General features: G+C 45.4%; 1 protein-coding gene across 2 annotated transcripts in view; it reads right to left on the bottom strand.

Annotated features, from left to right (window-relative positions):
- Window positions 1-24,097, bottom strand: part of LOC125997479 (26S proteasome non-ATPase regulatory subunit 4) — a 76,942-nt gene that overhangs the window by 36,991 nt on the left and 15,854 nt on the right. For both annotated transcript variants that reach the window (XM_049765922.1, XM_049765919.1), the window contains exons 2-9: window positions 15,022-15,059; window positions 11,337-11,417; window positions 8,954-9,084; window positions 6,496-6,613; window positions 6,212-6,364; window positions 4,745-5,044; window positions 2,832-3,037; window positions 2,140-2,223 (exon numbers count right to left, since the gene is read on the bottom strand). In XM_049765922.1, coding sequence (XP_049621879.1) covers window positions 2,140-2,223; window positions 2,832-3,037; window positions 4,745-5,044; window positions 6,212-6,364; window positions 6,496-6,613; window positions 8,954-9,084; window positions 11,337-11,417; window positions 15,022-15,059 — 1,111 coding nt within the window. The remainder of the gene's footprint in view (window positions 1-2,139; window positions 2,224-2,831; window positions 3,038-4,744; window positions 5,045-6,211; window positions 6,365-6,495; window positions 6,614-8,953; window positions 9,085-11,336; window positions 11,418-15,021; window positions 15,060-24,097) is intronic.

Genomic DNA, 24,097 nt, shown 5'->3' with positions numbered 1-24,097 from the left:
TGGCAATCTTCAGAACCTGAGCCTGTTTCAGACAGCTAGAGACTCTAGTTTTTCACCAAGGAAAAGGGGGGCTTTGGGCTTCCAGTTAATCTAATGTGGAATATGCCTCATCTCATAGGTTTTGCACAAAGAGCCAGACAGATAGTGCTTCTAAGCTTTCCAAAGGTTGTCTGATTTGGTGAGGTGGTGGAGTTCCGACAAAGTCAAAAACAAGCAAAATCAAGGAAATAAACCTTTTCTGAATACCTAGTAAGAAAGCAACCAGAGTGCAACTAACTCATTGTTCTTCAGGAAAATGCTGGCAGCAAATTAATCAAAAGTGAGTGTGACAGATTGGGAGAAAACTATTCACCCAATACCCATCAGATAAGGGGCTATCTAAGATATACAAGAACTTACCAAGAAAAAACATCTAACTCCATCAAAAAATGGGGAGACTTCCTCAAAGAAGAAATACAAATGGCCAAAAGGCACATGAAAAAACGGTCCACATCACTAATCATCAGGGAGAGATGCAAATCAAAACAATGAGGTGGGCCTGGAAAGATAGCACAGCGGTGTTTGCCTTGCAAGCAGCTGATCCAGGACCAAAGGTGGTTGGTTCGAATCCCGAGGTCCCATATGGTCCCCGTGCCTGCTAGGAGCTATTTCTGAGCAGACAGCCAGGAGTAACCCCTGGGCACCGCCGGGTGTGGCCCAAAAACCAAAACAACAACAACAACAACAAAAAACCAATGAGGTACTGTGGGGAGCCTAGCTGATGAAACCTAGAACATAGGACACCTCAGTAATTCCTAATCTTGTCACCCACGTGACCAAAGGCGCCCATGCCTTGAGAACAAAGGAAATAGACAAATACTAAAGTAATTCAAAGCAGCCCAATACATCCAGCCAGAAAGAAAAATATAGAGCAACTTGCCTTTGTGTTAGCAAAAAGTTATTAGGATTACAGCTGATGTTCTATTTATGCTTGTTGAGTAAAATTTATAGAACTCTGTTTGAATCTTATGCTTTCAGGTAAAAACGTGCTCTCTATCTCTTTGCCCCTCCCTATTACCTGCCCCAGCTTATGCTAATGAATGCTTGTAAATGTAATTGGTGGAAAAACCCGTAACACCCTCTGACGTATTTCAGCCCTTAAAAGCTGATCCCCCAACAATAAACTTCCCTTTTGAACAGCATGTGTCGTCTTGAGGGCTTCTCTTACTAACTTCTCAAGTTTTTCTTCACAGGTCAGTTCTGCTCGGGCAAACCCACGAATAACTAGCAACCTTCATTCCCACACCCCCGCGGGTCGGGGGTCCCCCACGGGAGGTTGCAAGGTACCATCTCATGCCACAAAGACTGGCATACAAAGAACAAGAACAATAAGTGCTGGCGGGCAAGTGGGGAAAAGGAACTCTCATTCACTGCCAGTGGGAATGCCATCTAGTCCAGCTTTTATGGGAAACAAGATGGAGATTCCTCAAAAAACTGGAAATTGAGCTCCCATATGATCCAGTGATACCACTCTTAGGGATTTACCCTAGGATCACAAAAATACAATTAAAAAATCCCTTCCTCACACAAATATTCATTGCAGCGCTATTTACAATAGCCAGAATCTGGAAACAACTAAGATGCCCTGCAACAGATGAAACTAAAGAAACCCAAACCCAAACCCAAACCCAAAAAAAAAAAAAAAAAAAGAAAGAAAGAAAGAAAGAAAAGAAACCATGGCACTTATACACAGTGGAGTATTATACAGCCGTCCAGAGAGATGAAGTCATGAAATTCTCCTATACAGATGGACATGGAAACTATTATGCTGAGTGAAATCAGTCAGAGGGAAAGAGATAGCCACAGAATAGTCTTAACTCATCGATGGCATTTAAGAAAAATAAAAGACAGTATGGCAATAATACACAGAAACAATAGAGATGAGGGCTGGAGGACTGGCGTACAGTATGAAGCTTACCACACAAAGAGCAGCGAGTTTAGTCAGAGAAATAACTACACTGACAGCTATTATGACAATGGTAGTGAGAGAAATAGAATGCGTGTCTCAAATATCGGCAATGTGTGTGGGAGGAGGGAGACGGGGCGTCAAAAAGTGAGTGTGAGAGGTGAACTGCATTCACTGGCGTCTGTGCTACTCACCTGTAAGACTGTAGAATGTCAATGATGCCTATATACAGGAGAAGCCGTTCTCCTTTATTGTTCCTGGCAGGAATGCCACCCATGCTGGGGAGACAAGAAAAGGAAACCTTTTGCAGGGCAAGGAGACATTTCTGACCTCACAGTCACTTGGGCAGAACTTCAACACAAAATAGTCCCTTTTCTGTACCAGTGAGAGTTCACTGATTCCAATGATCAGTTGATTTGGGGGCAGGAGGGTGCACATCCAACAATGGCTCCATGCTTAGGAATTGTTCCTAGCCTCCCAACATCCATTCTAGACTATATATTAAAACCTTAAAACCTTGGGGGGGGGGGGGCAGCGTGATCATACAATGGGAAAGGTGTTTTTCTTGCATGCAACTCACTCAGATTCAATCTCCATCATCCCATCTAGTCCTCCAAGCACTGCCAGGAGCTAATTCCTGAAAGCACACTCAGGAGTAAACAAAACCCTGCATATTGCTTGGGTGCAGCCCCAAAACAAAAAAGTAAAAAGCTGTTATAGGCCACACCTGGTATAATGCTTAGAGGCTGCTACGTATGACACTTGCGGAACCTTGTGGTGCCCGGGATTGAATCTGGAGCGCCTACTGAGTCAAGACTGCTTGTTGCCAGAGCTAGGCTCCTCCTCAAGAGAACCATCCTCCTTCCCAAGGCTCTGGCACACTCACTGGTCATCTGTCTCCATGGTGCCGCCTCGCCGAGCCTCGCCCTGGATAGACTCCATGGCTGTGGAGTACAGTGCTTTCTGTGGGGCTGGCCTTCGAGTATCAAGCGGGTGCTGCACTTCGTTGCCTAAGGGCTCTCGCTGTGCGTGGTCTATGTTATGGATCGACATCAGCAGGCTGTAATCCATTATCTTGAAGCTCTGTAGCACCTAAGACAAGGAAAAAACAGGATGAATCATGATAGAAATAAGATTTATTGAAGGCCCTCACAGTTTTCCTGGATAAAGAGTGGAGAAAGAGAGAGAGTAAACAGGGATGGAGAGAGTTGCTTGCGCTCAACCAGAGTCATACTTCTAAATCCAATAATTCATGATAGTGAACCTATAGGACTAACCAATACAATTATCTGGTCTTCCTAATGCTTCATTTGAACACCTCTGATTAATCCCCTTCTGATTGTTCTTCACTTTATCTCATCAGCTTTTTTTTTCTTTTTTCTTTTTTTTTTTTTGGTTTTCTTGGATCCCACCCGGCAGCACTCAGGGGTTCCTCCTGGCTCTACGCTCAGAAACCGCTCCTGGCAGTCTCGGGGGACCCTTTGGGATGCCAGGATTCGAACCACTGACCTTCTGCATGCAAGGCAAACACCTTACCTTCATGCTACTTCTCTAGCCCCACTAGCAGTGCAATATGGACACTTCAGTACTGCTGTGAGCAACTTCCAAGCACTATTTTATGGCTCAAAAAACGAATCTCCTCAATCAGACAGTGCTCTGAACTTATTTTTTGGCTTTGCACTCAGGGATCATTCCTGCAGGGCTCATATGGAGTCTGGGGTCAGCTGAACACAAGGGAGTGTCCTAGCCGCTGTATTACCACTCTGGCCTCCTAACTAGGTTTGATAGATATAAAACCTGAGTAATGATGATGTTCGGATGAAAATAAAATCATGTGGGGCCGGGAAGGTGGCGCTAGAGATAAGGTGTCTGCCTTGTAAGTGCTACCAAGGAACGGACCGCGGTTCGATCCCCCCGGCATCCCATATGGTCCCCCAAGCCAGGGGCAATTTCTGAGCACATAGCCAGGAGTAACCCCTGAGCATCAAAACGGGTGTGGCCCAAAAACAAAAAAAAAAAAAAAAAGAAAATAAAATCATGTGATTATGTGACCCACAATAAGTAGAAAAGAAAATGAAGCCAAGTGGGTGATGTTGGATTGGAGAAAGCAGAAAGTGTCAAGTGTAAAGGTACATCAACAATGTACAAAGTAGTTTCATTTTCATTTTTATTATTATTATTATTATTATTATTATTGGTTTTTGGGCCACACCCAGTGGCACTCAGGAATCACTGCGTTCAGAAATCGCTCCTGGCAGGCTCGGGGAACCCTGTGGGCTGCCGGGATTCAAACCACCCTCTGTCCTGGATCAGCTTCAGGCAAGGCAAAAACACCCTACTGCTGTGCGATCTCTCCAGCCACTATTTTTTAATTTTCTTGGGGGATCCTCCAAAGTGATTATCAGGGAGGCTGCGGGCAATTCCAGGTAGTATTTGGCAAACAGAAACAGAGGGTTCAGTGCTAGAGCCCAGTAATATGTCAGGCCCAGGATGCGAGGGACAATCAGGATCATACCCAGCAGATGAGGAGCCACTAGGGCCAGTCGTGCTGAGGGTCTTGAGCAAGCGAGGCATGTTTCCCGGTTCTCTCAGCTATCTCCTATTTTCTGCTCATAAGCTTTTCCTGGTTCAGCACTCAGGGAATCATGAGGTGACAGCAACTGAACCCAGGTTCCTGCAAGCAGAGTGCACTGCAGCCTGCTCTCTCCACTCTGGCCCACTCTCTCCCATATTTGGTGGGAGAAAGAACTTAACAACTCTAACTCTGGTTTCTCCAGAGAGCAAATAGGACAAACTCACCAAGCAGTCACGCTGCAGGGTCTTGCACAGAGCATTATACATGTCAGCATCCAAAAAGAGGCCGTCCGGGATGTCTTGTATGAAATCGAGGTCTTTGAAGGTAGGGAGAGGCTTCTCGCGCTCCTTCTGCGAAGCCCGGCGCTTGTAGGTCGAGCCCTTGAGATCGTATTTCATGTGCATCTTGACGGACCGAGGTAAAAGATTGTTCATGACCACAATTCGAATGTTCTTGCCACCTGCCTGCACACAGTACAGTCCGTAGAACTTGGGTAGCAAAGTCCGAGGGTTCTGGTTGAGGTTCTGGGGCACAGAGTGAAACATCGGGAAAGCAAGTTCGTGAGATTCAAAAGCAAAAGATGAGATTCAGTCTTTGTCTAAGGTATAATTTAGATACAATCTATGTACCCACAGGCCCATTGTTAATCCTCTTGCAGACCTGGGTTTGATCCCCGGCTACCACATATGGCCTCCTGAGCACCAATAGAAGTAATCGCGAAGCACTGCCAGGCACTCCCCAGCCCCAAAAAGAAAAGACAGCATTGTGGGCTGGAGAGATCATATATTGGGTAAGGTGCTTGCCCTGTAAACAGCCGAGATTCAACTGCTGGCACTGCATGTGGCCCACCAAAACCTGTTAGGTGCTGGGTACAAAGCCAGGAGTAAGACCCAAACACTGCCAGGTGTCTTACCTCCCTCTAAAAAAGAAACTAAAACATGAAACTTCTTCAGACTCTCCAGAAGCAGATGAGTATAGGAGACACAAACACACACATGCACACAAAACACTTGCCTTTCATGTTGGAGAACCTCCCAAAACAATCAGAGTAAGACTGAATATCATCAGAGGAAGTAACCAACTTCCTTACTCAACAGAGAAATTGGGAGTAGATTAGAAAATAGAATCATCATTGTATTTTGCCTTTGAGTAGTTAGTCTAAGCCAACTAAGGTAAATAAATTTAACTCTACTTCTATTTATTTTTGTTATTTTTGGGGCCACACCCAGTGACGCTCAGGGGTTACTCCTGGCTATGCGCTCAAAATTGCTCCTGGCTTGAGGGCCCAAATGGGACATCAGAGGACCGAACCGTGGTCCATCCTAGGGTCCTAGGTTAGGGTGCACAAGGCAAATGCCCTACAGCTTGCGCCACCGCTCCAGCCCCTAACTCTACTTTTAAAGGAATAAAAAGCGTGAAGCATAGCATCAAACCATTTTCTGTAAGCATAAGACCCAAACTACAATAATTAAACTTAAAAACATGACTGTCAAGACAAGTTAGTAGGGTGGGAGGTAGCCATGCTGCTGGTGGGATTAGAGATGAAACACTGTATGCCTGAAATCCTATCATCAACAACTATATATCACGAAGGCTAAATAAAGTGTTGACATTTTGCACCCCCGGTCCCCAATGTCACCTCCAGGGCCACAGTGGCCAGAAAAGGCTGCTGGGTGCCCTCTCCATCTCACCATGTAGTACCCTGGAAGCAGCTTCTGCAGGAACTCCGCCTCTTTATGCTGGACCGTTTTGATGATGAATTCATCGTCACTGGACACGTAGAAGAGGGAACCACTAGCGCCAGAGTTACACAGTTCAATAAGCGGTTCGCTGCAGAGGGAGTACTAGACAAGACAGAAAAAAGCACAACTTCAGCAATTCAGTGTGCCCAACTGAAAATAAACGACATCAATGAGATGCAGGTCTAAAGAAAATCCAAAGCCAGACTATGGAGATCCATTCGTTTGAAACTTACCAAGTAGTCATCAGGCCTAATCCCAAATAACTCCCGAAAATAGCGGAAGGCAACAGGTGCGTAGGTCTTGAATCGAAAATCGTTGTAGTGATGGGCAGGGGTGAGGTTGCTGCCTTCGCTGTGGGGAAACAGAAGACGTCATCACTTAACTGGCCCCTGACAACAAGAGGTAGAGTTGTAGCCACACACAGCACTGTGTAGCTGAACATGAGAATTCCAAACAAGATCTTCACAGTTTCAACTGTTGGAGTTAGCTTAAAGAAACGAACATGGGCTTTGTACGTGGGAGGCCCAGGTTCAATTTTCTGGCAACAGATAGCCACCTGGGGCATTGCTGAGTGTTATCCTGAGCAAAAAGTACCTATGAGCTGCCTCTCAGCCCTACCAGATGTGGCCTCCAAAACAAAACAAGAAATGTTAAAAATAAGAGGGAGAAAAAAAAATTAGAGGGCTAGGGCCGGAGCAGTGGTGCAAGCATTAGGTCGTCTGCCTTGCACTCGCTAACCTAGGGCGAACTGCGGTTCAATACCCCGGCGTCCCACATGGTCCCCCAAGCCAAGGGCGATTTCTGACCGCATAGCCAGGAGTGACCTCTGAGCGTCACCGGGTGTGGCCCAAAGTCAAAAAAAAAAAAAAATCATCTTGGATGTGTTAAATTCAAGATGCCTATTAAACATTATACAGATGTCCGTATGTTTTTGGTATTCGAAGAAATACAAATCGTGATATAATTTTTGAAGTATTGGGCCCGGAGAGATAGCACAGCGGTGTTTGCCCTGCAAGCAGCCGATCCAGGACCGAAGGTGGTTGGTTCCAATCCCGGTGTCCCATATGGTCCCCCGTGCCTGCCAGGAGCTATTTCAGAGCGGACAGCCAGCAGTAACCCCTGAGCAACGCCGGGTGTGGCCCAAAAAACGAAAAAAAAAAAAAAAAAAAAAAAAAAGTTTTGAAGTATCAGTATGCTACATGAAGCGATGGCATTGAGTGAGGGTATCCAGAGATCCAGAGTGTGAGTGTTAGAAGAAAAATCATATGTGTACATATAAATACACAAATGGACCAAACCACAATCGTCTGCTTTCAGTGTTCCCCCCACATTACTGTGTTGCACTGGTCTTAGGGATGGCTGTTTGGAGGTTCAAGAGTTCTTTCTTGTTGGGGGGCTGGGCCACACCAGGTCACATTTAGGGTTTACTCTTGGCTCTGCACCCAGAAATCACTCCTGGTAGGCTCAGGGGACCATAGGAGACGCTGGGGATCGAACTCGGGTCCATTTCAGGTCGATCACACGCAAGGTGACAGCCCTACTGCTGTGCTATTGCTCCACCCAGAGTAAGAGTTCTTGCTAGAGGGATGGGAGCTTCAGTAAGAAGGGACACTGAGGTAGCTTGATTTTTTTTCCCTCCCTGTGAAGACAGAGCTGAATTCCCCACGATGTGAAGACCCAGAAAGAGGATCTTCACCAAGAACTAGAGTGGTTCCCTGATCTTAGATTTTCAGCCATGGAAATAAATGTTGTCTAAACAATAATCTTGCTCTTCAAGCCTGTGTTCTCCCTTAAATATCTCGCTTGCTTGCCTGTTTCTTTGCTTATTTCACTCCAGAAAAGCTCATGTTCTCCTCTGAACACACTTCTTTCTCTCCTCTCATATCTTTCTAAGTTTCAATAAAACCTTGCTTCATCCAAAAAATAAAGTAATTTACGATTTGGGGCCAGACAGATACTACAGTGGGTAAGGTGCTTGCCTTGCAAATGCCGATCTAAGATAGATCTCCAGCATCCAATATGGTCCCCTGAACATTTCTAGGAGTGATTCCTGAATCTAAAATCGGGAGTAATCCCTGAGCATCACAGGGTTTGGCCCCAAAACAAAACAAACGAACATTTATGATTTATTATAAGCAAATGTCTGATTTGTAAACCTACATATTTGCGGCTGTATAAAAATTTCTCAAGCCAAAAGGGCTTCACTGCGAGTAGAAAAAGTTTACAAGCCCTGGTCTACAAGACAGTATTTGCTCTGTAAATTCTCCAATCCAATCTCAGTTTGGTTGGGTTATGGACTGAGAGTCAGTTAAGATTAGGTTAAATACCATTGTGAGATAAAACAATGATCACAAACTGACTTTTATTGACCTAAGTTTTCCTAATTCAATCTGCCTTTTTGTTCTAACAATTTGTGCCTGCAAGGGGACAAGCTGGGACAGTGGGTGGGAAACTGGGAACATTAGTGGAGTGAAAGTCACAGTGGTAGTGGGAACTGGGTTTGAAACGTTTAATGCCTGAAACAATTGTATAATGAACAACCGAGTAAATCATGAGATTAAAACGAGAGAGAGATCACGTTAAGGATTGAATTCAGGCCTAACTTAATATCCCGGAGCCCTCAAACTGACAGTTTGGTTGGTAGAAAGGACATTGTTTTCAGAACATCTGCGTGAACATTCACCTCAGTACCTGGGAAAGAAGATACTCTCCACCACATAAAAGTCTTGCATGAGGACGTCCCGCTCTGGCTTGGTACTCAGGCTGCCCACAGTGTGAGTGATGCCTAACTGGATGGCACCTTTCAAAGCGGATGAGGTTGTCTGAGAAAAGAGGAGAAACAAGAAAGGCTTGAGTTTTAAAGCTAACTAGAGCAGAAAGCAAAGCAAGGTGCTTGGAAAGCAGCTTCCTAGTACTGAGCCTCACAGTCCCATACTGTACACGGAGTTAGGCCTGACAAAGGCTGACGTTGTGAGGATGGCGAACGTGGCAATGATCACAAGCTGAATGAAGCCACACATTCCCTCCTCTCTGTACCTTCACTGTATTCAGCAGTCTTTTTTTAATTAAGTAATTTTTATTTTGACCAAGGTGGATTATAAATCTTTCACAGTGATATTTTAGGTACATAGTGACAATCAGCAGTCTTAAGAGTCTAGGACTAGAAGTGGCTTTGTACACGTCTGACCTGGTTTGATTCCCACCCTTGATCCCTGAGACTGCATCATCACCAGAACCTGACCTGGCAGGAGTAATTTCTGAGTGCAGAGCCAGGGCTGGGTGTGGCCCAAAACCCAGGGGGACCGACAAGAGTATCTATCTGACACCAATGTAGATGAGATCTGATCTCATACAAATCATATCTGGCACTGAGAAAGAACCTAGGGACTGTCAGAGACACAGTTCTTTTAAGAGTAAAGGGAAAGTGCATGCTCTGGACATAGGAGGTTGGGTTTGAGGTACCAGACGGTCCTGTGAGCAGCCAGGGAACGAACCAGGAGAAACTGAGCATTGCTGGGTGTGACCTAAGCAGTATTTCAGTAAGAAACCTGCTAGGTTTTTTTGGCTTTTATTTGGCCATATCTAGTAATGTATAGGGTTTTCTCCTGGCTCTGCACTCAGGAGATGGGATGCCGGGGATTGAACCCATTTGACTGCACACACAGCAAGAGCTTTGCCCACTGTACAGTCTCTCTAGCCCCAGAAAATTATCACTGACAGGTCAGGAAGATGATTGAAAGAGGTAGAGTGCGTGCCTGACACGCAGAGGGACCCAGATTCTAGCCCAAATGCCATATGGCCTCACGAGTACCACTATGAATAGTCCTGGTGTTTACCCTAGAAAAAACACTGAAGACGAAGATGTTGACTTAAACACACATATATAGGGAAAAAGCTAAAAGGTCAGGGATAGATGCAAGGTCTGTACAAAGATACAAGTTCAACCAATGGCATTGCTGAGCCCAAATGGTGAAAGAAAACAAAACAAAACAAAACAAAACAGAACCAAAAAAAAACATGGGGCCTGAGATATAGCACAGAGGTAAGGCATTTGTCTTGCACGCAGGAGATCCAGGACGGATGGTGGTTCGAATCCCAACATCCGATATGGTCCCCTGAGCCTGCCAGGAGTGATTTCTGAGCTTAGAGCCAGGAGTGAACCCTGTTGACGTCGGGCTTGACCCAAAAACCAAGAAAACAAAATGAAACAAAACAGGATGGAGTAAAAGCACAAAATGCTGGAGCATGTTTTGCATGTGGGAGTCTAGGGTTTGACCCAGCGTTGCATGATCACAGCACTACATCTTGAGCATTACAAAAAAAGTGAACAAACAGACATGTAGAGGAGACAATTCACACTTCATGAACTGTTTCTTATTTCCCCTGGGGGGGCAGAGTTGGGCCACACCTCGGGTCAGTCCTGACTGTTTAGAAATCACTCCTGGCAGGCTCAGGGGACCATTTGGGAAGCCAGGGATTGAATCTGGGTTGACCACATGCAAGGCAAAAACCTATTACTGTGCCTTACTTACTTACTTTGGCCTTCTTTTTTGGGGAGGGGTTTGGGTCACACCCGGCAGCGCTCAGGGGTTTACTCCTAGGTCTACGCTCAGAAATCGTCCCCAGCAGGCTTGGGGGACCATATGGGATGACAGGGTTCAAACCACTGTCCTGCATGCAAGGCAAACACGCCTTATGACTGGGCTATCTCTCTGACCCCCTTTTTTTTTTTAGGTCACACTCTATGTGAACTTTAACTCTAAAGTTCAGATTACATGATGGCTTTTTGGTAAAGGCTTAGGCTATCAAGATCAGAGAATGTGAGGCCAGAGTGATAGCACAGTGGGTAGGGCATCTGCCTTGCAGGAAGCCAACCTGGGTCTGATCCCCAGCATCAAGTATGGTTCCCAGAGCCCACTAGGAGTGATTCCTAAGTGAGGAATAACCCTAAGTTCTGGCCCTAAGTTCTGAATGTTGCCCACAAACAACTAAAAAAAAAATGAGAATGTAAAGATGTTATAAAGTGGAAAACACTCTCCTTTTCTATATGTAGTGAATATCCATGCTGACGTACCTTCTTGTATGTCGTTTCTCCTGAGGAATCAACACTTCGATGGCCTATTTTCTTGATGGACATACTGGAGGCATAAGGCACCTAGGAAAAGAAATGTAAAGAAGAATATTCCACAAAATACAATGAACAACCATGCTGATGAGTATGCAGAAACAAATCAAACCAAAATATTCAGTGCTCCCCACTTTTAGGTGAAGAGCATTTTTACAATTCTTCAGATAATCCAGCCTAAGCAAATATAGCCAGTATTATTTCCCAACAAATTAAAAACTAGCTAAAAAAAAATCTGCCCTCTCCTCCCTTCTCCTTTTTCTCTACCTTCCCCCACCAAGCAAACACTTACTCACTTATGGTTTTTTGATGACAGATAAGAAAAAGTATAGGGGCCGGAGAGAGAGCATGGAAGTAAGGTGTTTGCCTTTCATGTAGAAGTTCGGTGGTTCGAATCCCAGCATCCCATAGGGTCCCCCACTTGAGCCTGCCAGGAGCGATTTCTGCGTGTAGAGCCAGGAGTAACCTCTGAGCACTGCTGGCTGTGACCCAAACCCCCCATCCCCCGAAAAAAGAATAAAGTGTAACCCCTTAAAAAGAAATACCACTAAAGACAAGTAGAGGGCTAGAGGCTGAGGTGGTATCATGACCAACAAACAGTTTGCAAGTGACAAAAGTGAGAAATGAGGTCTGATCCCGGAATAGCATAGCATAGCACCCTGTAAGATGACACCCAGCTATCAACCCCAGAAAGGTGTTCCCCCAACTTCCACCTTCCTGAGACCACTTCCTTTGATCCGTAGGATCAGATATCCTCTTTCGTATGTGCCCACTGGATAGGTATTTTTGTCTTGTGCTCGACCCTCGCCCTATTGGTGGATGTATGGTATATTGGTATAATAAAGAAAAGTCAGTTTGACAAATAACTGTAGAATGCCTGTCTTGAATACAGGCAGGAGATGGGAAGGGGGAAGGGGGGGAATGTTACACTGGTGAAGGGGGATATTCTGTTGTGACTGTAACCCAACTATAATCATGTTTGTAATCATGGTGCTTAAAAAAAAAAAAAGAGGGCCCGGAGAGCTAGCACAGCGGCGTTTGCCTTGCAAGCAGCCGATCCAGGACCAAAGGTGGTTGGTTCGAATCCCGGTGTTCCATATGGTCCCCCGTGCCTGCCAGGAGCTATTTCTGAGCAGACAGCCAGGAGTAACCCCTGAGCACCGCCGGGTGTGACCCAAAAACTAAAAAAAAAAAAGAAAAAAAGAAAAAAAAAGTCAGTTTGAGCTTGTGCTCAGAGTAAGTCTTAGCACATCAGGTCTCCCATGCACTGCTGAGGAGTCACTCCTCGAGAAAGAAAAGAAACTCCTGGGTACCAACCTCACACCCCAAAGAGAAATTTACCGTATTTTCTGGCGTATAAAATGACCCCTTAATTTTAGACTTCCTCTCTGACTCTGGCCAATCTGAGCAGGCTTTTGACAGTGTAGATTCGGGTCCAGAACATTGTCTAATTTGCATGCATCAAAAGCCTGCTTGGATTGGCTGAGTCAGAGAGGCGATCCGAACAGCCTGGCAGTGATTGGTGCAGGATCGAGTTGGAAAATTCATTTCGTGGCAATATCCAGACATTTAGCAGCACAATGAAATGTTTTTTCGGGATATACTCAGCGTATAAGACGACCCCTGATTTTCAGTCGTCTTATACGCCGGAAAATACGGTAGGAATAGCCTCTGCAAGGTTGTTTTTTATGAACCACACCTGGCAGTGCTTAGGGATCGGTCATCCTGGCTCTGAGCTCAGAAATCACTCCTGGGGGCCGGCGAGGTGGCGCTAGAGGTAAGGTGTCTGCCTTGCAAATGCTAGCCAAGGAAGGACCTCGGTTCGATCCCCTGGTGTCCCATATGGTCCCCCTAAGCCAGGGCAATTTCTGAGCACTTAGCCTGGAGTAACCCCTGAACATCAAATGGGTGTGCCAGGGAGGGAGGGAGGGAGGGAGGGAGGGAGGGAGGGAGGGAGGGAGGGAGGGAGGGAGGGAGGGAGGGAGGGAGGGAGGAAGGAAGGAAGGAAGGAAGGAAGGAAGGAAGGAAGGAAGGAAGGAAGGAAGGAAGGAAGGAAGGAAGGAAGGAAGGAATCACTCCTGGCAGGGCACAGGTAACCACATGGAATGCCGGGGATGGAACCTGGATTGGTCATGTACAAAGTACATGAAAGTACAAAGTAAGTTCCTTCCTCCCTCCCTCCCTCCCTCCCTCCCTCCCTTCCTTCCTTTCTGGCACACCCATTTGATGTTCAGGGGTTACTCCAGGCTAAGTGCTCAGTATAAATAAAGCCTTACAAGCTGTACTAACACTCTGGCCCCAGCCTTTGTAAGGTTAAAGTAAGTTATTCATATTCAATGATGCTATGCCACAATAAAGAAAGTGGGGGAGCAATAGTTTCCTAAGCAGGGTGGGCTGGTTGTCCAAGTTTATATCTAATCTTATCCTTGAGCAGATTACAAAACCTTCAAGACTTTCTATGAAACACAGAATATGAACGGCAACAGTACTTACCACATACTCGATGTTTGCTGAACTGAATAAAACTACCAAGAGGTGACTGGAGAGATAGGACCAGTTACAATGCTTGCTTTGCACTGACCCAGGGACCCCATGATTCCAACCCCTATCAGGAAAGATCCAGAGCACAGAGCCAGGAATAAGCCTGGCTTATCATTGCTCACCTGGATCACTGACAGGTGAGTCCCAAAAGTTATAAAAATTAAAATATGGGGCTGAAGTGATAGTACAGAGGGCAGGGCATTTGCTTTGCAAATAGCCAACCCAGGTTTGACCCCCAACACCCCATTTGGTTGGGTTGCTCCACCAAGCCCAGCAGTGGTGATCCTTGAGCAGAGCCAGGAGTAAATCCTGACCACTAATGAGTGTGGAATCTCCCCAGAAAACAAAATAATCTTTTTTTTTTCGGGGGGGGGGGGTCCCACCCAGCAGCGCTCAGGGGTTTCTCCTGGCTCTACACTCAGAAATCGTTCCTGGCAGACTCAGGGGACCTATGGGATGCTGGGATTCCAACCACCGTCCTTCTGCATGCAAGGCAAACACCCTACCTCCATGCTATCTCACCAGCCCCACTATTTAATCTTTGTATAGTAAAATGTGTTAAATATGAACATCTGCTAGGACTGGAGTGGTGACACAAGCGGTAAGGCATTTGCCTTCCATGCTCTAGCCTAGGACAGACGGTGGTTTGATCCCCCAGCATCCCATATGGTCCCCCAAGCCAGGAGCGATTTCTAAGCGCATAGCCAGGAGTAACCCCTGAGGCATCACCAGGTGTGGGCACCCCCCCCCAAAAGAAAAAAAACAAACCTAATGGGAAATGGTTTTTTTTTTTTTTTTAGGTTTCTGGGCCACACCCTGCGGTGCTCAGGGGTTACTCCTGGCTGTCTGCTCAGAAATAGCTCCTGGCAGGCACGGGGGACCATATGGGACACCGGGATTCGAACCAACCACCTTTGGTCGTGGATTGGCTGCTTGCAAGGCAAGCACCACTATCTCTCCAGGCCCCCTAAATGGAAAATGAAACAACAAGAACAACAAAAAAACTATCTAGGTTTCAAGAGTCAATAAGCTGTCATAAACAAATAACGTATCATAGAATTAAGTTTTAATAACCACTGTTTATGAGACAGACCTCAGATGATGGCATGGACTTCCTGGCTCCAGACGGTGCTAAAACAAAGCAAAACAAAACACAATCATAATTATGTACGCACAGAATCTGTAGCAAACACAGAGCTTGACAAACCAGACCTGAAAAGGAACTTGTGTCTTACAGTCTCAGTCATCTTTTTCCTATTTGGGGGGTGGGCAGATGCCACACTTGTCCATGCTCAGGGGGAAATTCCTGCACTCAGGAATTTCTCCTGGCTGTGTTAAGACGACCAAGTGGGATGGCAACGTAGCTCTGGCCATGTGCAAGGCAAGCACCCTACTTGCTGTACTACCTTTCTGTCCCTGATACCAGACTTTCAGTTTGTTTGTTTGTTTTTGGGTCCCACCCGGCAGCACTCAGGGGTTCCTCCTGGCTCTACGCTCAGAAATCGCCCCTGGCAGGCTTGGGGGACCATATGAGATGCCGGAATTCGAACCCCCTCTTTCTGCATGGAAGACAAATGCCTTACCTCCATGCTATCTCTTCAGCCCCCAAACATTTGGGGGGGGGGGCCCACACCCGTTTGATGCTCAGGGGTTACTCCTGGCTAAGGGCTCAGAAATCACACCTGGCTTGGGGGGACCATATGGGACACCGGGGGATGGAACCGCGGTCCTTCCTTGGCTAGCGCTTGCAAGGCAGACACCTGACCACTAGCGCCACCTCGCTGGCCCCTACTTTTTTTTATTGCATCTTTCCTCTTCCATCCTTCAGAATCACAGAGCTCTTTGCATCTTCTTCTCTTAGTCATATTACCAAATGAGATCAAAATGATACACAGAGCTGTATATAAAATAGCACTCTACAAATACTATATACTAATATATATACAGACACATATTGTTCACATTATTTTCCAGAGAAAATTTGAGTATTGTAATGGAAAGATAAAAGGCATGAGATATCGAAGACTCGCTATCAAGTCTGGGATTTGAATTGTTAGCTAGTTTTGGGGCCATCCCCGGCAGTATTCAGGGCTTACTCCTGGCCCTGTGCTCAGAAATCACACCTCACAAGAACAAAAACTCATTCGAGGCAAGCACTTACCATACCTCTATCCTATCTCTTTAGCTACCCTATCATTAAAGGCTCTTGGCTTGATCTCTGATACAAGGGAAGGACACAAGGGAAGGAAAGGGAGGCCGGGAATGTGACTCATCAGTAGAGTTTCATATATATAAGGACCCAAGGTTGCTCCCTGACAGTGGAAAAATATTTTGTTTACTAATATTTTACTATTTTATTACTTAAACATGTAACTAAATTTTCAATTATTTATTACTTTAACCACTCAAATTTAGAAAAGACTTCATTCAGTAAGTTTGTTTAGAGAGGGCCAGAGTGATAGTGCAAGAGACAGAAAAGTTTGCCTTGCATATGGCCAATCTGGGTTCAATTCCTGGCATCCCTTATGGTCCCCTGAACATTGAAGGGACTGATTTCTGAGGAAAGAGCTAGGAATAATCCCTGAGCTTTGCTGAGTGTAGTACAAAAATCCAAACAACGAAACAGAAGGGGAACCTGATAAATAAAAGGCATGAGTAAGTGGCTTAAAAAATATATATATCGGGCCTGGAGAGATAGCACAGCGGCATTTGCCTTGCAAGCAGCCAATCCAGGACCAAAGGTGGTTGGTTCCAATCCCGGTGTCCCATATGGTCCCCCGTGCCTGCCAGGAGCTATTTCTGAGCAGACAGCCAGGAGTGACCCCTGAGCACCGCCGGGTGTGGCCTCCCCCAAAATATATATATATATATATATATATATATATATATATATATATATATATATATATATATATCACAAATTTGTTGCTGTATCTCATTTCTACTGGTAGAGCCACATGGAGCCCACATTAGGGTCAGGGAGATGACTAAACAACACGTATCCTTTATGTATCAGTCTGATTCCTGGGCACAGAGCAAGGAGTAAGCCCTGAGTACCACCAGATATGACCCAAAGTAAATAAACCCCCCCCCCAAAAAAAGCAAAAAGAAAATAAACCCAAACAAAAAAGACTAAATGCTGATACAGTATTAAAAAGGTCATTTCTCACCACAGACCTATTGATATCAATATAGCACTATAAAAGCTTATGAACCTCCCTCAACAGGGCACCCCTTCCCACATAAAATGAAAGGAACAGGACTACCTGATGGGCACTGAGGGGCCAGAGAGGGGAGGCCCAAGCGTGGACCAGTGTATAAATGTTCCTATAAATACCGACCATCCCCTACCCCAACCAACTCTGAAGCCTTTTTACCATGGTGCAATAGATAAGGCTCCTTTTTATTTTAAGCATCTGCATTGTCTCAATCGTACATGGCACAGACTGTAACAATTAAATCATACTATAAATTAAAAAAAAAAAAAAAAAGAATGGAGTTAGAACTATTTTAACCATAGATTTAGGAAATACAATGGGTTGGGACCGGAGAGATAGCACAGCGGTGTCCCAAATGGTCCCCTGTGCCTGACAGGAGCTATTTCTAGAACTCCAACGGGTGGGAGGAGGGCCAGAGACAGTAGTAGAACAGCAATTAAGGCCTATGCTGACTGGTTTGATTCCTTGCACTGCAAGGTCCCTGGAACTTCACTGGGTGAAGCCTGGGGGCCCTCCCCCAGCACTGCTGGTGTCCCCTGCAATGCAGGATCCTTGAAATGTCGTATCCTGGGCCTTTGCATTGAGCTGTGGACCCTGGGAGTCGAGAATTCCAGTGAACCTGAACCCGCAACGTATTTAAAAATGAAAAGCTAGCACCATGGGCCAGAGTGCACATTTGGCATGAAGAGAACCAAGCCTGCCACCAGTACTGCCAGGAGAAGCTGGAGTACCAAGTGTAATCCAAACACACATACACATTAAACAAAAAATGTTTACCGAAAGTGTATAGAACTAGTTGAGTGCCGATTATAAAAAATGGAGATTTCCGAGAAAGGAACCTCGAGAAGTACTGCACAGTTGTTATTCTAGAGATGTGAGGAAGATATGTATTTGATGATGTTATAACTTTCTCCCTCCAAAGTATTCTTTCTGTTGAAATACATTTTGAGGGGCTGGAGCAATAGTACAATGGGTAAAGGACTTGCTTTGCATGTGGCTGACCCAGGTTTATCCCTAGTACCCCAAATGGTTCCCCAAACCCAAGAGTGATCCCTGAGCACAGAGCCAGAAGTCAGTCAGTCTTGGCCACCTCTGAGTGTGGGCCAAAAAAAAAAAAAAATCCCCAAAACTTTTTGTAATTGTTTACAGATGAATGGACATGCAACCAGTGGGTAATAAATTAAGACTCTAGAGAAAGGTAATTCAATAGGATGAAATATATGCTTTGCCTTCAGGAGAACCAAGTTTGATTCCCAGCAACTTCACGGTCCCCCAAGCACAGCCAGAAGGGACCCCCAGCACCAAGTCATGTGCGGCCCCTGACCACCACTAGTGGTTCTAAAACAAAACTAAATGTAAATTCAGGGCCAGACATCCGACTCAAGTAGCAGAGCACACACCTTGCATGTTTGAGAACCTGGATTCAATCCCCAGCAAAGCCACGCATGACCCTGGTCTCGGAAGCACCACCAGTTGTGGATCTCACAGCTGACCCAACAACAAAAACCGAGGGGCTGGGTAGGGAAATGGAGAACACATGCCAACAGTGCTTGGAAGACCATACTGTGCTAGGGGTCAAACACAAGCTTCCTGCATGTCAAGTGTGCATCTCTAGCCCCTGAAAATTCATTTTTAAATTGAACAGGTCAATGTGTTGGAAAGATCGCAATATGCTTTGCAGACAGCTGGTCTAAGTTTCATCGTTATATATGGTTCCCCGAGTTCCCGAGCACAGCAGAAGCCCTGAGTACCACCGGATGTTGCCCAAAAACCAAACACCATAATAAGAATGGGTTGAAAACTCAGCTTCTTCAGCCTAAATGAAAATACTTGCCCATTTTCAATCAAACTAATCAGCAAGTAAATTAATATGAAGGTGCCACCACTCTGGCCCCACCAAAAGTCTTTTAGGGGCTGCAGAGATAGTGCACTGGATAGGGCACTTGCCTTGCAAATGGCTGCCTTGGTTTGAGCCCTGGCATCCTATGTGGTTCACCAAGCACCCAGGAGTTAGTTAATTCCTAAATGCACAGGTGTATGTGGCCCAAAGACAAAAAAAGAGCCCGAGAGTATTGTGGGAAGGCCCTTCTTGTCTTGAAGGCATTTCAATCTCTAGCACCCTATATGGCTCCCTGAGCCTCTCATGTATGATCCCTGAGCAGAAGCCAGCTAGCCCTAAACACAGCCAGGTGTTAACAAACAGAAAAACATCCCCCTCAAAAGGTTCTCGGAAATTTTAGTCTAATTCTTTCTTTAGTTTTTGTTTTGGTCACACCAGGTGGCCCTCAGGGATGACTCCTGGCAGGCATGGGGACCATATGGGATGCTGAGATACAAAACCATCATCTATCGTGAATGCAAGGCACATAAATGCTCTATGGCTGTGCTCTCTCTCCGGCCCCTAATTCTTTTTCTTCTAAGAGAGAAAGAGGTTATGCTCAGGGATATGCTCAAAATCAGAGTAAAGATAATGACTGTGTCAGAAATAAAATTCACACAAACACAAAAATGAAAATCATATTCTGGATCCTCAGTTCAATTTTTCTTCTTCAGGTTTCTCCCTTCTTTTTTTCTTTTTTTCCGGCCATACCCAGCTGTGTAGAGGGCTTATTCCATGGTCTGTGTCCAGGGATCGTTCCTGGCAGGCTTGAGGAATCATAAAAATTGAGCTTGGGGGGGCCGGAGAGATAGCATGGAGGTAAGGCATTTGCCTTTCATGCAGGAGGTCATCAGTTCAAATCCCGGCGTCCCATATGGTCCCCCGTGCCTGCCAGGAGCAATTTCTGAGCATGGAGCCAGGAATAACCCCTGAGCACTGCCGGGTGTGACCCAAAAACCACAAAAAAAAAAAAAAAAATTGAACTTGGGTTAGCCGTGTACTCCACTTCGTCCCTCAAATTCCTCAACTCTCTTTCCTTACCATTGTCATGTTCTGTAAGTTTGTGGGCTGCAGAGTTCTGCTCAGTGTCTACAGTCACTTATGGAAACACGTGGGAGAGTCATTGCCAGGGACTGAACCCAGCCTTCTGCATTGCAAAGCATGCACACCAGCCCGCTGAGCTTTCTCACCAGGCCTTTTTTCAATTTTCAAAATAGATTTTTTAAAAATAAATTTAATGCTAAAGTTACACAAACTCAGTAGTTTTAAACATTTGATTTTGGGGCTGGAGAGATGGCATGGAAGTAAGGCATTTGCCTTTCATGCAGGACAGTGGTTCGAATCCCGGCATCCCATGTGCCTGCCAGGGGCAATTTCTGAGCATAGAGCTAAGAGTAACCCCTGAGCGCTGCCGGGTGTAACCCCAAAACCAAAAACCAAACAAACAAACATTTGATTTCAAACTTAATGACTATTAAAATTAAATGAATAAAAATCAAAACTATCTGCTTGAGATCCTTCCATCAATGCTAAAGTTGTTGTTCTGATGACAGGAAGCTACAGGCATGCCTGGCTGGAGTCACTGTGGTACTCTATAGTTATACATCCTGGCTGTCAATAAACACAATTTTGTGGTATGGTGCATACACACATCCAGTAGTGTGCTTCTGGATGTCTGTTGCCTGGGGTCAAATAACACAGACGCCAGGCCAGGTTCAAACAGAAGGTTGTGGGTAGGCTGTTGGGGACTTCAACTATAAACCCATCTGCAAAGAGAGGTACTCTAAGTCACTGTCCCTTTTCTCTAGGACCAACATCTTTTAGTCTCAATTTGAAAGCACCAAGGGAACTTGTATAGAGTAGTTTCTATTAAGTATATACTATTGGGGCCGGAGCGATAGCACAGTGGTAAGGCATTGCCTTGCATGCGACCAACACAGGATGGACCCCGTTCGAATCCCAGCATCCGATATGGTCCCCCGAGCCTGCCAGGGGTAACCCTCAATGCAGCTGGGTGCCCCTCCCCCCAAAAAAGGGCAGAGAGTAGAGTTTCCCTGATCCATTTCATCTTTCTTTTTGTTTTTGGGTCACACCTGGCAGTGCTCAGGGGTTCCTCCTGGCTCTATGCTCAGGAATCACTCCTGGCAGGCTCGGAGGACTATACGGGATGCTGGGATACGAACCACCGTCCTTCAGCATGCAAGGCCAACACCCTACCCTCCATGCTATCTCTCCGGTAACAACAACATTGTGTTTCTCTGGCAACAGTCATCAATGTCACTGACAAAACTGGTAAAGGGCACATTTCAATTCTTGTTTCTCTTCTGTTTTGTTTTGGACAGTGCCCAGCAATGCTCAATGGTCCATGACATGCTGGGAATCCGATCTTGGCCCCTGCAAGCAAATCAAGCACTCAAGTCTGCTGAGCTATGTCACACGCAGACTTCTCCTTGAGTCCAACAATAATGGATTTCAAAAGAAGCAAAATCTGTCTTTCAAGCCTGACACTTGAAAAGGTTTTAGAGCAGTTTAGGTCTCCACTGGTTGAGGAAAGCACCTTTTGTCTTGGTAATAAAAGAGCTCCATTCGGGCCCGGAGAGATAGCACAGAGGTGTTTGCCTTGCAAGCAGCCGATCCAGGACCAAAGGTGGTTGGTTCGAATCCCGGTGTCCCATATGGTCCCCCGTGCCTGCCAGGAGCTATTTCTGAGCAGACAGCCAGGAGTAACCCCTGAGCGCAGCCGGGTGTGACCCAAAAAAACAAAAAAAAAAAAACAAAAAAAAAAAAAAAAAGAGCTCCATTCTTCTCAGATCAGTTTTCTTTCTGGTGAATATGACACCAGGACTTGCTGGATCACATCATATGTCTAGACAGAAAGAGCAATTCTGAGCTGGAGCTGTAACTCCACAGCAGTGAGTGCCTGGGGTTTACCCCACCTCTGAAAATATAGCTGTATTTTCTAATAAGCAAAGTCTCAGGAATCTTGGTATCATTCTGAAAGAATGATCGAAAACTACATACTAATGCACAGAGAAGCTCGAGAGTTTTGTTGTTTTTATTTTTTTCCAGGAGAGCCAAGATCAGCACCGTCCTCTCTCCTTGACCAAGAAGACTAGCGTGTAACAACTAATTTTTGGGAGGGGTTCACATCTGGCGGTACTCAGGATTTTCTCCTGGCTCAGCTCAGGAATCACTTCTGGCAGTGGCCTGGAAGCCATATAGAACGCTGGGGTCAAACGTGGGTTGGCACCATGCAAGACAAGCACTCTACCGACTACACTGTCACTTCAGCCCGAACAACAATTATTTAATCCATTTTAAAGTCAATTAGTACACAGACTTTTGACGTAGTAAAGACATTTAGTAAAGAGCATAATGAATAAAAATAAAGGTGCTGGACATTGAAATCAGAATGCCTAATGTGTGTCAGGTTTCTAGAGGAGATCCACTATTTACTAACTAGGTAACTCTAGGCAAGTTGGTTGAACTTCTCTAGACCTTGGTTACCTCACTAAAAAATGAGTAGTGAGGGCCCGGAGACATAGCACAGTGGCGTTTGCCTTGCAAGCAGCCGATCAAGGACCAAAGGTGGTTGGTTCGAATCCCGGTGTCCCATATGGTCGGTCCCCTGTGCCTGCCAGGAGCTATTTCTGAGCAGACAGCCAGGAATAACCCCTAAGCATCCATCGCCGGGTGTGGCCCAAAAACCAAAAAAAGAAAAAAATGAGTAGTGAAAGGGGGGTGGGGGGTTAAGAAATTAAAGAAAATGAAGTGATATAAAGGCTCCAACGCAGAGATCCCACCTCGGGGAAACAGGTCTAGAGCAGGGGTTGCTGCAGGAAATAATCCAAAGTAAGCTAAGGGGTGAAACATAAAAGGTCAGGTAAATTCTGCTTTGTTGAGTGAGAAAGGGGGGAGGATAGAGAAGGGAAAGGAGGGAGGGAGAGAGGGAGAAAAAGAAGAGAGGGGAGCAAGAGAGAGCTGCAGCTAAAATTGCAGTTTTTATCGAGCACTGAGACAAAAGGCCTATCCTGAACCATGATGCTAAACAGGGGGGCCGGAGGGATAACATAGTGGTAAGGCTATTTGCCTTGCACACAGCCGATCCAGGACAAAGGGTGGTTCGAATCCCAGCATCCCATATGGTTTGCCCATGCCTGCGAGGAGCGATTTCTGAGCACAGAGCCAGGAATAACCTTGAGCGCAGCTGGGCATGACCCCCCAAAAAAGGGGAAAAAAGAAAAAAACATGGTAAGTGGGAAAATCTATTTTGGGAAAAAACAAGTTATAAATAAACAGACACAAAGAAACCAGAAATGATCTTTGTTTTAGGTGAAACCAAGTTGTAAGTAGTGAACCAAGAATTCTCCCTTTTTTGTTTACAAAAGCAGAAATATAAATCAGGATAGACGTGTTTTTCTAAAGTTCCAGAACTTTTGAACGTGGGGGGGGGGGCAAGAACCCCCAAATCAGAGCTAGAAAAGTTATAGCTATTTTGCACAGGTTATTTTGCACAGGTATGGTAAAAGTTAAGTTATGGAAAGATTTCCAGGGAGACAAGTACTGTGAATTGATTCAGATTATTCCATGGAACTGAAGCAAAGGTTTCTCCCTTGGAGAGAGCAGAGGCAAATGGGTGTTACCGTTAAAAGGTTGTCAAATAATACACAGACTTCCCAGAGGCCAAGCACTACCACCACAGTCTGCCGTCATTATGGGAAAGAGGAGCTAGCTGCTAGTAACTGCAAGCTCATGCTTCTTCAGCACATACAACACATCTACCTCTCTTACGGTTCACCCCACAGCACAGAAAGTTGAAACCTAAATGAAGAAAAACAAAGAGTTATCATTCATAGCTGGAATTCTCTATGCTTATAACAGAACTTTCACTCTTTTAAAACTTGAAAACTGAAAATCTAAAATTATGAACAGGGGTCAGAGAAATAATAGTATAGCAGGCACATAATTTATCATATAGGCAGCAGACCCAGGTTCAATAGCCAGCATCCCATAGGGTTCTGTAAGTCCCATCAAGAATAATCCCTGGGGGCCGGAGAGATAGCATGGAGGTA

This window comes from Suncus etruscus, chromosome 19 (assembly GCF_024139225.1).
Source record: "Suncus etruscus isolate mSunEtr1 chromosome 19, mSunEtr1.pri.cur, whole genome shotgun sequence".
In the NCBI taxonomy this organism is placed as follows: Eukaryota; Metazoa; Chordata; class Mammalia; order Eulipotyphla; family Soricidae; genus Suncus; species Suncus etruscus.
This window is presented reverse-complemented; position numbering and strand designations above follow the sequence as displayed.